Source organism: Lycium ferocissimum, chromosome 12 (assembly GCF_029784015.1).
Source record: "Lycium ferocissimum isolate CSIRO_LF1 chromosome 12, AGI_CSIRO_Lferr_CH_V1, whole genome shotgun sequence".
Lineage (NCBI taxonomy): Eukaryota > Viridiplantae > Streptophyta > Magnoliopsida > Solanales > Solanaceae > Lycium > Lycium ferocissimum.
In genome coordinates, this window is record NC_081353.1 from 50,767,922 (window position 1) to 50,783,563 (window position 15,642).

At 32.4% G+C, this 15,642-nt stretch overlaps 1 protein-coding gene and 1 long non-coding RNA gene across 2 annotated transcripts; both read left to right on the forward strand.

Moving 5' to 3' along the window:
• The first annotated feature begins 4,412 nt into the window (after window positions 1-4,412).
• Window positions 4,413-10,551, forward strand: LOC132040979 (ethylene-responsive transcription factor RAP2-12-like). The gene is made up of 2 exons (XM_059431691.1): window positions 4,413-4,656; window positions 9,378-10,551. The coding sequence occupies exons 1-2, from the start codon at window positions 4,464-4,466 to the stop codon at window positions 10,265-10,267; spliced, it is 1,083 nt and encodes a 360-aa protein (XP_059287674.1). The 5' UTR covers window positions 4,413-4,463; the 3' UTR covers window positions 10,268-10,551.
• Window positions 4,776-6,509, forward strand: LOC132040980 (uncharacterized). Its single transcript, XR_009410828.1, has 2 exons — window positions 4,776-5,255; window positions 5,384-6,509. It is a non-coding gene; the product is annotated as an uncharacterized LOC132040980 (long non-coding RNA).
• Window positions 10,552-15,642: the final 5,091 nt, after the last annotated feature.

Below are 15,642 nucleotides of genomic sequence, written 5' to 3' on the forward strand. Positions count from 1 at the left end.
GTAGGGGTCATGCCTAACCCCATACCACCATGGGTGGAATAATTAAAATGTATGTATGTATATATATATATATATATATATATATATATATATATATATATATATATATATTACTCCTCCGTCCATTTTTACTGTCTCTCTATAATGAAAGTAGATGTCACTTTTACTTGTCAAGTTTAGAAAATCAAGATAGAATTTAACACTTAGTTCCTAATTTACTCTTATTATTTATACAATCACTTCTCAATGCATTTACCAAAATATTGCATTTATTATATTCAAATGGTGATCTAGTAAAATTGTCATCTATTTTTGGTTTCTTAATAGGCCCACTAAGTCAATACATGACAAGTAAAAAATGGATGGAGAAAGTATTATTTTGAGAAAGCAGAGCGATGCCACCAACATTATTTAAAGAAACACCTCCTATCTACAGGTGGAGTTAGGGTACCGTATGGTGTTTGTCCGAACCCCTTTCCCTCAAAAATTACATGGTGTATAGAGGTCGAAATAAATTTTTACGTAGATATAGTAGGTGTTGAATCCCTTTTGTTTTTTCGTATGTTTAGTTTTTTATATTTTGAATTTTCTTAGAAAATTCTAGCTCCACCATCGCGGTAGTATCAATGTATGGAACTATGAAAGGTGAGAGCAATTAGGAGTAGTTAAACCTGTTTGAGCAATTAGCAGTAGTTAAACCTGTTTGATCAAATGATCTTTAATTACCACGAATCAAAATTCATTGTTCAGACATCGAAATATATTTTACATTACACTTGAAGAAAGCCTCCTTTTATGGTTCTTTTTTGTTGCAAGTGAAGAAATGGGGAGTGGGTATGGATTAACAACTAAGGAATTGTAACAAGTAAATTAGTAGAGATCTATTTCTAATGAAAATTTATAACATCATATTACCGTCTTGATTTTTCTCTGCTTTACACTGCACAAACTTTGGATTCTAAAGTTTTCGATAAAATTTTCAGTTACTTAAATTAGACAAGGAGGTGTAAAAATAATTAACATCCTCAAGATTCAATATGTTGTTGAGTTCTTTTCTAAATTTTCTTTGCTTCATTCACCTAAATTTAGGTTTGACGTGACTTAGAGCCCGTTTGGATTGGGCATAAGTTGGGCTTTATAAATTGTTTTTTTTTTTTAAGTGTTTGGGTAAACTTAAAGTCATTTTGTGCTTAAAATAAGCTTAAAAAAATAATTACCATTTGACTTAAATTATCTAAAGCGAAATTATAAAGTAAAACATTTTTATAAGCCAAAAAAAAAAAATAAGTTACCCCAACTTATTTTTTCAACTATAAGTTAAAAAAACATAGAAATAAGCCAATCCAAACGGGCTCTTAATATATTCGACCGGTACCAACAAAAATAATGCTTCCAAATGATTTTTTTTGTTTTTTGGGACTTGGTGTTGGGGGCCAATAGGCATAAAAATTACGTTACAGAAACAACACGATTACGATTTGAGAGTCAACAAAATTAATGATTTCCATGTGTATCCAATTGAGTGTGTTCTGTGTTTGTTGCAAAGAATTAATTAGGACTTGGTGGAGATCTATTAGGATACTATTATTTTCCCAAAGCAACAAATTAAGAATCATGATTTGTTCACGTAATTACTCATAAAGTTGAATTCTTTTTTCCGTCTGGTAAAGTTGAATTAGCTCAATCAAACTAGCTATCCACCGTCCACCCTTTAATGGAAATTTACCTCATTCTAATTATCTAATATTAGACTCAATTTCAAAGCTGATGTATCATAAGCAGTTAAGCTACGTACAAGAGGTTGAGTAATTCAAAAAAGCACAACTTTAATCAAGATTGGTTTTAGACTTTTATTTATGTGTTAGCTCCATAAGTTTAGGCTATACCTAGGTGTTCAATTAGTACAAAAGTCTACATCCTTCAATATTAAAGATACTTTAAAAGTCACATGTGCATTTAATTTGGGCTTTACATAGCGTTCAATTATGGAATGGAGTCAAAAGATATCAGCGAAAGAAGTCTTAATTAAGGCATAGTTTAGGTAAGGGAAAGGGATAGTTTAAAGTAGGACAATTGGATGATGACATATGTCCCTTCGTTAAAATGAGGTATATATTTGTGTCATAGTATTAACGCGAGGGGTATATTTAGACGGAACGTATAACGAGAGGAATATATTCAGATCGAAAGTATAATGAGGGGTATATTTGAACCATTTCTGATAGTACATAAGTATATTTGACCCTTTTCCATTCTTTTAATCAAAAAGAAATCCTTTAATTACTTGAAAAGTTCTTGCTAGGCATTGCAAATTACTTTTTTGGCCCAACTAATATTACATATATTATAGTCTGTATATTCTTGATCTTAACACTTCTCTATTTGGCTAATTGTTTAACCAAAATTTTATTTATTAGAAACCAATTAAATTTTTAAGATTCAGATCGCAAAGATTGTAATTAGCCAAAATCTAACTAATTCTTTAATAATGTAAATGTAATAATAACAAAATAGTAATAATAATAATAATGGTAAAGCAAGTAGACGAATTATAATAAAGAAAGAAAGGGAGTATTGAATATTCCAGGCGGAGTGACCGTAAGTAATGATGAACAAAAATAGATCAACAATAATTTTGTTAGAGCATAATTATAATAATATAAGTAATCGGATGACTAACAATGATATGATAATGGGAATTTATAGGATAAATCTCTGTAGCCGATTCCGTGAATCTCGCACGTTACAGCTGTTACAAAAATATGAGTGTGACCATTAAATATGATTAAATGAAATTTCGGGTTTCTTGGAATTGATCATAGAAAGTAAGTGGTCCCCATCTGTCCGGATATTTTGGTCCTTCTAAATATATCTTTTCGGAGCATAGTTGTTTTGTATGTGCAAATCGAACCCGGGACTAAGTTCTCGAGTGGTTAAGGGTTCTTTGGTCCTTAGCCAGACTATCATCACTTGACTCAAGGTTTGCTGTGAATTCCTTTTTCATTTGTATTTTGTCACGTATTTGGTCAAATAGTCTTTGTCTTGATATATTCATCGATGATACAATAATGTCTCATGCTCTATATATGGTATGTATCTACATTTAATTTTAAATATGGGATACGACATTTATTTAGACAATACTCTCTCTGTCCTATATTATTACATTTTTCTTTTACACACTTTTAAGTGTGTCCCACTTTATGTAGCACCTTTTCATTTTTAGTTTGTACCAAAAAAATATGACGTTTCTGGAGACATCGAAATTTTATGAGGCTCTACCAGACGAGTGCAGTCCATATTCAAACTCTCCAACATCCGTTGGGGTTTTTTGGAGGGTGCTCTACCCTAAATCCTAGCTCACGCTTATATAAAGGGGCACATATTCCCTTAAAAAGGAATCTCGAAAATCTCATAAATCCTTGGGATATTCACAAAGAGATTAAGGCATCAAATATTGCCTTTATCAAACTGCTCGACATTCTTGGAGATCAAATACACCATAAGGAAGTCGTCCTACATTCGAGAAATACGCTTCTAACGTCCCTCAAATTACGTAAAAATATTAAGAGAGAGAAATCAAAGGAATAAACAGATTTGTACCTGCAATATTCATCAATAAAATATCTATTTCAACATATTTTGTTTGTGATTGCAGTGTATTTTCCATACTTCAAAATTTGTTGCAAACAATTTCTATAATAAGACATAATTTAATTTTACAATTTTCATTTTGTCCTGAAATAATTCCAAATGTCTAAGATTTGTTGTTAGCTAAATATAAGAAGTATTTTTGTCAGTTATTGGTTATCATACGTATACGTAATTAAGCGCCTAATGAGCGGCATCAACGTAAAATCAAGCTCCCTGCGCCCACTTTACACCCCTATTTAAGAGTTATCAAATCCCTAGCATACTCACTTCTAAATTAACAATAGTTGTAACAAGCTATTTTTTAATATAATTCAACGTCAAACATGGATATTCTTGCAAAATTTAAAGGGTCTTTTTTTTTCTTCAAAAAAATATAAATTTAAGGGTTAATTTTTAAAATTTGAAACAATAACTTGGAATTTGAAATCCTACTCTTTAGAGAATTCGGGATTTCAAATTGAAATTTTGTATAGATTTCATATATAAACGCTGATTTCAATCCCAAACCGGAAGGTGAAATGCATGCTAAGAACTGACTTTTCACAAACTTAGAGGATAAAAAATGATTCAAAAGTATATTTAAGTGACTAATCTAAACCTTAGTTCAAAACATAATGGACCCTTTTTGTCATTTTATTGGTAGTACGTAATTAAGTCCTATATCAGGGGCATCCAAGTAAAATTACTGCACCCACTTTACACCCCTATTTAAGAGTGTTATCAAAAATCCCTAGCACAATCTTGTAAACACACACTTCTAGATATTACTAGAAAATTAGTACAAATTTTCATCAGTTAACGCAAAAAGCATGTGTGGTGGTGCAATAATCTCCGACCTAATACCGCCGCCTCGATCTTCGCGCCGACTGACGGCAGAGTATTTATGGGGTTTCTCCGATCTGAAGAAGGATGACTTTGAAGCTGACTTTCAACAATTTAAGGATTGCGATGATGATTTGGATGTTAAGCCTTTTGCTTTCTCTCTTTCTGGAACCTCTCCTGGTAATTTTACTCCCTCATTCCCAAATAACTCTCTTTTTACCTCATTAAGAAATGCATTTTTTAATAAATACAGTGTGTATTTTACTAAATTACCCCCTTTTACTATTAAATGTTGAGAATTGAGCACTACTAAGAATTAGTTCTTCAGTATAAGGGTATAATTGGAAAAAAAATAATCCCTCCATCCCAATTTAAGTGTCTTTTTCTCTCCTTCTTTGGCTTACTTTCCTTTTTATTCTCTTTTAAAGAGAATGCTTGTGTTTTAATTCTAACTTTTCCAAGGCATTTTGGTAATTTTCTGAACTTTCTGGAACCTCTACTGTAATTTTTTCTCTCTCTAAACCCGATTAAGAAGTTGTATAGTTTACTAAATTGCCCCTTTTGATTATTAAATGTTTCTTGAAATTTTAGCACTATTAAGAATTAGTTCTTCAATATATGGGTATAGTTGGGAAAAAATGCTACTCCTTCCGTACACTTTTACTTGTCCACTTACCTTGAAAATTAATAAATGAAGTATATATTTTACCATAATATTTATTGGTGTATAATCTTACTAGACTTGAAAAATGATTTGGAAATGAGTAATCAATGTTCCTGTGTGGTTTGCGAGCTATTGCACAGGAGCTGGGTTTACCCTGTGCGCACCCGAAGGTAGCGGCTGCGGGTTCCCATGTCATCAAAAAAATGAGTAATCAATGTTAAAGCTAAAACAAGGGAAAAAAAGGTTTGTGTTTGATATGCTAAATTGCATAGGTAAAAAGTGAAAATTTATTTTTAGTATAGTGGACAAGAACGGAGGGACTACTCCTTCTGTCAATATTAGTTGTCACATTTCTTAAGAAATGATAAATGAAAGGTATTATTTTACTACCTTACCCTTATCTCTTCTCAATAATTGCACTCTAATAAGTATTGATTATTTTCAAGAACATTTGATATTAAGAGGAAAATGGAATAAAAATAATTAATTTCATCTCGATTTTGTAAAATGACAACTACTCCCTCTGTTCACTTTTACTTGTCCACTATACTAAAAATAAATTTTCACTTTTACTTGTCCGCTTTAGCATATCAAGCAAAGACAAACTTTTTTTTTTTTTTTTCTTGTTTTACCCTTACACTAATTACTAATTTTCAAATTATTCTCCAAGTTCAATAAGACTATATACCAATTAATATGGGCATTATTGTAAAATATATACTTCATTTATTAATTTTTAAGGGGCGTGTAAAGTTAAAAGTAGACAAGTAAAAGTGAACGGAAGGAGTATTTTTAGTAACCTTATGGGACAGAGAGTATTTAAATTGAAACTTTACTACCTTACCCTTGCAATTTGGATGTCAAGCCCTCGGCCGGTAATTTTCTCTTTTTTTATTTTTCTGGGTTAGTGGAAAATGAAACGAAGTCTTTTGAAATTTACTTGTCCACGTTACTATCTGTCCCAAAAAACTTTGTCAATTTACAAAATCAAGATAAAATTAATTAAATTTTCCCATCTTACTCTTAAATACTAAGTGTTCAATATTGATTTAAAGTCCAATTTAAGGGAAAGAGATAAGGGTGAGCTAGTAAAAATATGATTTCTTTAGGTGCGTGTAAAGGGAAGGTGGACAAGTAATATGAGACGGATGGAGTATTTAATCTAAATTTTTTACAATTTGGATGTAAAGCCTTTTGCTTTTAAAGCTTTTGGATTTTTTGGAACCTGTGCTGGTAATTTCTCTCTATATTACTCCCTCCTTCCCAAAATAAGTGTGTTTTAGCTCATTTCATGCCCATTAAGAAATTAGTGACTCAGTTCCAAGACAAGTGAATTTTTCAAAGTCCAAGAGGTTATCAATTAGATTTTTATAAAATTACCCTTTTCTTACTAGTTTTTCCAAATGCAAATACTTTGGGGGAAACTATAGGGCAACTTTGTCAAATGACCCTTTAATTATATTTCTCAGTGGGAGTGCCACACCTCAAAAATTCATTTATTTCTAAATGGAGGGAGTAGTTTATGAAATTACCCCTTTTTGACTATTAAATGTTTCTTGAGAATTGAGCACTATTAAGAATTAGTTTTTCCATATAAGGGTATAGTTGGAAAAGAAATACTAATTTTTCTGTATTTTATTGTCTGGGGTAGTGGAGTTAAGCCTTTTGCTTTCTTTGCTTCTGAAACCTATGGAACCTTTACTGGTAATTTTCTCTTTCTTAGAGCCCGTTTGGATTGGCTTATAAGTTGTTTTCAGCTTTTTTGAGTGTTTGGCTGGCCAGCTTAAAGTCATTTTGTGCTTAAAATAAGCCCAAAAAAATTAATTCGTTTGGCTTAGCTTATCTAAAAACTTATAAGCAAAAACAACTTATAAGCCCAAAAAAAAAAAAAAGTTGGCCTACCCCAACTTATTTTTTTTTGGCTTATAAGCTGTTTCCGGCTTATAAGCTGTTTCCAGCTTATAAGCTGCTTTTTTAAGCCCATCCAAACAGGCTCTTATTTTTATTTTTCTGGGTTAGTGGAAAATGAAAGGAAGTCTTTTGAAATTTATGGTCTAAAATACTCCTCTGTCCCATATTACTTGTCCATGTTACTAAAAATATCTATCCCAAAATACTTGTCAATTTACAAAATCAACATAGAATTAATTAATTTTTTTCCCATCTTACTCATAATATTAAGTGTTCTTGAAAATAATCAATATTGATTAGAGTCCAATTTATTGGAGATAGATAAGGGTGAAGCAGTAAAAATACACTTTTTATTTATGATTTCTTAAGGGGCATGTAAAAGGGAGAGCGTACAAGTAATATGGGGCGGAGCTCCCTCCCTACCATATTAGTTGTTACATTTCCCTTTTGCACGCTCCTTAAGAATCATAAATAAAATGTTTATTTTTACTGTCTTACCCTTATCTCTCCATTAAATTGCATTATTTTCAAGAACACTTAATATTAAGGGTATAATGGGTTAAAAGTGATTAATTTCATCTTGATTTTGTAAGATAATAAGTATTTTGGGACAAAGTATTTATAGTAACCTTATTGGACGGGGGGAGTATTTAACCTCACGGGGATTCAGAATGAAAGACTTATTCAAATTTTGTGGTTTAAAATAAGCCAAATATAATTGTGTGACTATAAATGAATTAATTACTATGACAAGTTTAAAGCTAAGTTATGAAGGTGTTTGACTGAGCATGGAGTTTAAGAATGAAAAGAAGTTTTTTCAAGGTAAAATAAGCTATAAATATTTGTGTCGCTATGAATTATTTCATTAAGGGTAAACTTGGAAGTTTTAAGTTCAAATTGTTTTCTAAACATAAAAAGGTGCCATCTTTTGGGATTGATTAAAAAATAAAGATTGTCACACAAATTGGGGGCGAGTTGGGATAGAGGTGTACTAAATATAGAGAGATGTCATTCTTTTTGGGATTTGGGATGAACTGAAAGGAAAAGAGTGCTACGTAGATTAGAAAGTATGTCTTATAAAGGCATTTTTCCTTCTTGTGAATGAAGTTAGCTCAAGTGGAGTGAAATAGGTATGGGGGATTAATATAGCCTACCCCAACTAGTTTTAATTTTGGAATAAGGCGTGGTGGTTGTTTTATTTTCTGGGTTGGTCGGACTTTTTTCTTTTTTCCTTTTTTCGGCTGCAGTTTAGAATTAGTATCCTTGAAGTTTGAGCTTTTCTTGTGAGGTTCTGCTAATTTGTTCATTGGGTAGAATATTGTTTTTTTATTATTAATGTATTCTTCACTTGAGTTAGTTCAACAATTGGCTATTCTTTGGGTTTGAAATGGGATTTTTTCCTGCCAAAAAAGCTGAATTTAGCATGATATGCGTTGTAAAATTATTACATATGTTGAAATTATTAGTATTCCATTTGCATTTCGAGCTTGGAATGCTTTTTCGGTTTTTGCCGAAAATGTTAAATTTAGCTTGAAATGGCTGTACGATTGTTAGTTCTGTTCAAATATTTGGTGTTCGATTTAGTAGATGGCTATTCATCTAAGTGAAGAAGATGACTTTATCTGCAAAGTGTAGAACAACAAGCCAAGATGCTATTTTTCTCCATTATTAACTGGGAAAATTGAAAAACATTCCAGATAGAAGATGACCCTTAATTTCGTTATGCCCCTATAGTAAGTTCTTGTTTTGTTTATGAACATTTCATGGAGTGTCGTGAGTTTAAAACATAATTAGATGGCTGGGTATGTATTTGAGTTTTAACTTGGCTTTAGTTGTATTTGAGTTTCTTAGCCCAATGTTGATAGTTTGCTCAATCTAACCAATTCTTTTGGTAAGATCATCAAGATTCATGTGATCTGTTTATTTGGATTAGAAGTCTCTCATCAAACACAATTTGGTTGTGAAATAGATACTCACGGAGCAGGTTCCCCAGATCAGATTCCTCTACCTGATGGGGGAATCTTAAAAAATAGTCTTTTCTTGTTGTGATCTTTTGGAGTTCCGTGCAGATGAATCTAGGGAACATGTTCTGTACAAGCATAGTTTTGATTAAGATACCAATAAAATTCTGGGAGAACTTGACTTGATAAAACTTGTTATTGCAATTTATTATAGTAAGCAATTGCCAGGGAACATCTTCTGTGCACATTGATTCTCTAGGTTTCTCAATTTCTTAGTAGTCTATATGCCATCGTGGTGATGGATTGGTTCTTGCAAATTATGGTGCTATTGTACTGAGGTGCTTATTTCATTTTAAATGTGAAAGGATCCAAATCATTGAAATCTGTTGATTCAAACAATGAAGTTGAGAAGCCTTCCAAGAGAAAGAGGAAGAATCAGTATAGGGGGATCAGACAGCGTCCTTGGGGTAAGTGGGCAGCTGAAATACGTGATCCACAGAAGGGGGTCCGAGTCTGGCTTGGAACTTTCAATACTGCCGAGGAAGCTGCCAGAGCATATGATGTTGAAGCTCGGAGGATCAGAGGCAAGAAAGCTAAGGTAAACTTTCCTGATGAAGCTCCTCCAGTGCCTGCCTCGAGGCAAGCTGGTAAGGTAAATCCTCGCAAGGTTCTTTCTGAGGAGAGCTTTAACCCAGTCCCGTCTGACACCACGTTTATGAACTTGAACGATGGGTGTTATGACCCTTTGGGCTTTGTCGAAGAGAAAACAACAAAAAATCTGTACGGCTATCAAGATTTCTGCGCCGCTCCTGGAGATATGGGACCACCTAACTCATATGGCCCTCCAGCTGCTGCTGGTGTTTACTTCAATTCTGACCAGGGAAGCAACTCTTTTGACCCCTCGGATTTCGGTTGGGGAGAGACGTGTTCAAGGACTCCAGAAATATCATCTGTTCTGTCAGCTGCTATAGAAGGTGATGAAGCTCAATTTCTTGAAGGTGCATACCCGGAGGAGAAAGTAAAATCTTGTTCCAACAATTTGGTGCCTGATGATGGGAACACAGCGCAGAAGCCATCTGAAGAGCTCTCAGCTTTTGAATCCCAGATGAAGTTCTTTCAGACCCCATATCCGGAGGGAAATTTGGATGCATCAGTTAATGCCTTCCTCAATGCAGATGCAACTCAGGGTGGTGAAAATGCTAGAGACTTTTGGTCCTTTGATGAGCTTTCTTCTTTAATGGGAGGTGTCTACTAAGCTAAGAATGCGTGCTGTGCGGATTCTTTGTAAATAAGACTCTCATCTCCAAGCAACGCTAAGTTAGTTGCCGTAAGCTTTTCTTCAGAATTTAACTTGTTTGATCTGTGTTTCCTTGTAATAGGTTATTGTGTCTGTGTTAGGAGGATGATGGCAACCACTCAAGCATGTTTAAGCCCATGGATGGTATGCTCAATAGGTGTTGGTAGGTTATTAACAACTTTTGACAACAAGCTGAACATTTCAGAGGTTAAATGATGAGTCAAAAGGCTTTATGTTTCACAGCTTGGTTATTTACAATTGCAAGTGTGCTTCACATGGTACATTCTTCCTATTCAACCTTAGGTGTATGCTGACTCAATGTGTAAGTCCATTGGCGATAGATATTAAATTGTTGAAGTTTGTGGTTGCTCCTGAGGAAAATTCAAACATTTTACTCTTCTTGCAGAAGAAATGTGCTAAAGAAACAGTTACAGGCGTTCTTGATTAAATTACGTTGCAAGATATATTTACTGGCTGTGTATCGCAATGCCCATGCTAGTTTCCTGTGATATGTTAAGAGTTAGCTATGATATGTTTTGGGTTTTTTTCGGTTTTTCATTCGGTGAGCAAGCTATGTTCATTAACATCAACTTGTTCACCTGGGCTGAATTGATCATCACAACTACTGTAGGGGGTAGAATTCGTTTCCCTTGCCTGCACGAGCAACATTTAAGTCACAATAACTGTATCGTATATCAAGGGGAAATGCAGTTGCACAAACCATAAATACATAATAGCCACTTTCCCCTCTCCCTCTCCTTTTCGTTTTGGTGCAATGGGTAAATCACTAATCTGATAATTATAGTAGAAGGTGTACACATCATGGTGATTATTGCACCTCAACACCTGATATATTTGATAAGAAATGACAAATAAAAACTAAACTATGGTATATAAACTCACTTTTTCGTCAAGTGAGGACATCTGTGGAATTGAACTGCTACTTCATCTGAAACATTGGACAGCTGCACCAAGATTTGGAGTTGGATTTAAAGATAAAATTTGAGGTGAGTTTTGAGATTTTATCATATGGGTGTGTTCTTGTTTTTTTCTTTTTTTCTTCATGAAAGAAGATGAAACTAGAGCTTGATGATGATGATGATGATGATGATGATGGTGGGTCGGGCGGGGTGGGTCAACAAAAAATGGGTAATTTTTTTGAAATTGGATAATTTGAGAGGATTTGGGGATTTCCATTCAAATCGGGGCATAAGTGTGAAGTTTGAAAACGGCATGGGTATTTTTGTTAACTTTCATTAACGAAGGGTATATTTAACTAATAAAACAAAGTAGAGGGGTATATTTGACCCTTTTCCCTTAAATATATCCCTTGTTTGAGTTCCGGTCCAAACATACCTCTTCCGTTATACTTTTAGTCTGAATATATGTCTCCCATTATATTTTGGCACAAATTTGCTCGTAATTTTGATAGAACTGCACGTGGCAAGCTCATAATCAGCTGACGTACCCCTAATTTTACATATCCGATTCATTCAGAATTTCACCCTTTCAACCCATCCTGACCATCATACATAGCAAATTTAAATTATCCAGATAGAAAATATTAATCCCCAATGACGGGCCATCCAACAGATATAGGTTCATCACCATTTTTAATAGAACACATGAGTAGACATTGTATAGGGTTCGAACCACATATTTTCTAAGTCAAGAACGATTTCCTAGTATGCATGTTTATGGTAAGTCAGCAGTGAATGAGGGCAACCAGTCATGGTTTGCTGCGTGGGAAGCAACATGTGAATAGTAATTAGGATTTTCCCATTTGGTTTCATTAATTGTATCAATTTCTTTTTTTGCGCGGATTGCCCTTCATTTGGGCTGGTCTTTAGTTTTTACCCTTCAAATTGGTGGTCTTTTAAGTTTTACCCCTCGCCTAACACCCCGAGATTATGGGTTACCCAGCTTAGTAAAAAAAAAAAAAAAAATCACAAGGCAGAATTTCGCAAGGCAGACTTTGCAAAATTCTGCCTATATTTATATGATTATATATAATGTAGGTGTATATATTTCAAGCCGAACTACTAATACAATAAAATAATTAAAATAAAGAGATCACGCTTGAACGACTAATGCAATAAAATAATTAAAATAAAGAGATCACACGTGCATTCAAAATCCCAACATTAGTACCTAAAAACAATAGGAATAAGATACTAGAATAATAAAGCTATAAATCACCAACCTCTCTGCGAATATATCTCTCTTTTGCATGATAGAATACTTACTGTGAATAGCATTCCAATTTTTTTGCGTATTTTTTCTTGCAGCTTCGACAAGTATGGCTTTTCGGTGAGTTTCACTAAATTTTGATTTGATTATTAATTATTATTTGCTTATATTAGATTTCCGTGGGAGAGCATAGTTTTTAGTTTATTTGCCTACTCTTCTCCTTATCAGTATTATTGTTAGAGATAATTATTTTTTTATGTTAATTTGTAGTATAATCTTTCTAAAAATTGGCCCATTTTTTAAAATCTTACAAAAAATGACTCACGTCCTCCCTCTCTCCTCTCTCTCTCTCTCTCTCTTTCTACATACGCACATGAACTCCCTATCTCCTTGATTTTTTTTTTTTTTTGAAAACTTGAAGAATAATGGGGTGGGTCTGCCATGGTGTTTGAGTTTGAACCTTTCGAATTTTGGGGCGCTTGTTGTTTGAATCTATGCTTCATGAGGTTTATTAGAAAAAATCCTGTTGCTTTCCCTGGTGAGCAATAAAAGCACCCATGTTAAGTAATTTCTAGTGCTAAGTGTTATTTGCTCGAATCTAAGCTTTATTAGAAAACATAGACAATACTCAACATTGCTTGGGAAACCATATGAGCCCAAGATTAGCGATGACAGATTAACTGTGGGAAATTAAAGGATTTTATGGATGGTAAGTTAAGGGGAAAATCCTCCAATTTATTACTTATTATTATAAGGAGGAGCAAATGGAAATCCAATAAAAAGAAGCAGAAACTCCATAAGCGGCCATTGTTGAAGCTCGAAGCTTCAAAGTTTGAAATTGGGTTTCCAAAAATAACTTTATTTTAAGTGGGTATTGTTGCAAAAGATCGAGTACGTATTGAGGAACCTAAATCTGAAATTTAGGGTGATGTGGTGTAGCTTTTGAGGTGTTTTCGATGGATTTGGTGCTTGGATTCAAGGAAGAAGACGAAGTTAGTTTTTGTATAATATTAGTTAGTTTTTGTATAATATTGCATAATAGCATATATGAGTGTATAAACGCCTCTTATAATTTTGTATAATGTTGTAGAATATTGTATAATAGAGTATGTGAGTATGTAAGCACCTCTTATAATTTTGTATAATGTTTGTATACTGGGTGTATAATATTGTATATAGAGCTTTTAAACACTGTTGTAAAAGAAAATCGGAGTTTTGTATAATGATGTATACCATGTGTATATAACGTATACCAGAATTTTGAATAATTGTGTATACACACATATTTTCATGTATAATATTGTATAATTATATTTTTTTAGTGTATATTCCTACACATAAGACAATATTTGTATAATTGTATATAAATGTGTATACGTTCGTATTTTCATGTATAATATTGTATAATTATATTTTTTTAGTGTATATACCTACACATTATACAATATTGTATAGATGTGTATACGTTCGTATTTTCGTGTATACTATTACAACAACACAACAACAACAACAACAACAACAACAACAACATACCCAATGAAATCTCACCGTGTGGGGTCTGGGATTTTTGTGTATAATATTGTATAATTATATATTTTTTTTAGTGTATATACCTACACATTATACAATATTTGTATAATTGTGTATAAATGTGTATACGTTCGTATTTTCGTGTATAATATTGTATAACTATATTTTTTAGTGTATATACCTACACATTATACAATATTTGTATAAATGTGTACACGTTCGTATTTTCGTGTATGATATTGTATAATTATATTTTCGTGTATGATATTGTATAATTATATTTTTTTAGTGTATATACCTACACATTATACAATATTTGTATAAATGTGTATACGTTCGTATTTTCGTGTATAATATTGTATAATTATATTTGTTTAGTGTATATACCTACACATTATACACCTTCAAACACTTATATACATAACGTACCTATCTTTTGTATATAAGTGTATAACATTGTATAAAAATATTTTTGGGTTAAAGCTTTGCAATGTAAGTTTTGGGCAATTTTTTTACAATGTAAGTGAGCAAATTGTATATTTCTGAAATTTCTCATTATTATTATTCTATTATAACTTCTTTACTCTTGTATTTTTTTTTTTAAATGCTTTTCCGTGAGCCAAGAGTGTATCGGAAAAATCTCTCTACCACACAAAGATAGGGGTAAGATCTGCGTACACCCCACGTTCTCCGAGAAATCACACTGAATATGTTGTTGTTAATGTTTTTGATATTAGATATGCTTGTAGGAAATCGGCTACAATGGCTAGGGCTTTGCTTGGACGTCGACCTGTGCCTTCGCCAACACTGGTAAGGCAGGATATATATATATGACACCACAAAAGATTATTAATTCAACCAAATTTAAAATTGATCCAAATGTTTGTTGTCTTTCTTTTATGTGGAAATGATTATTAAACTTATTTCAAATTAATTTTTTTCTATAAAATTTATTATGGACAAGCAAAAAAGTTATATACCTTAATACATGCTTAATTATTAATTAAAAATTATTTTTCATATATAGCTAAAAAAAAAATTGAAAAAAGTAATTAAAGAAATATTGTAGCTCTCCAAATAATAATAATAATAAATAATTGAAAACGAGAGTAATCATTTTTCATTTTTTTGGATATTGAAATGTTTTACAAAAGATGAGATAATCAATGTTTTATATAACTAAGGACAGATAGTTAGATAAACATGAAATACTAAAACTACATACATTACTCTACTGTACATAAGGGAGGATTTCAAAATTTTGTAGTCCTCACATGAAATTGTTTGTTCATTTTACCTCTAATTGAAGGTTTAATTACCTTGTAAGCTCTCACCCATTTTGGTAAATTTGAATAATTATGTGGGCTAATTAAATGCTAGAAGAAGGGATGATGTGGAAAGGTGATAGTGACACCACAAAAGAATATTAGTTCAATCAAATTTAAAATTGATCCAAAAGTTTATTGTCTTTCATTTATGTGGAAATGATTATTAAACTTGTTTCAAATGATTTTATTGCTATAAAATTTATTATAGACAAGTGAAAAAGTTATATACCTTAATACATGCTTAATTATTAATTAAAAATTATTTTTCATATATAGCTAAAATTG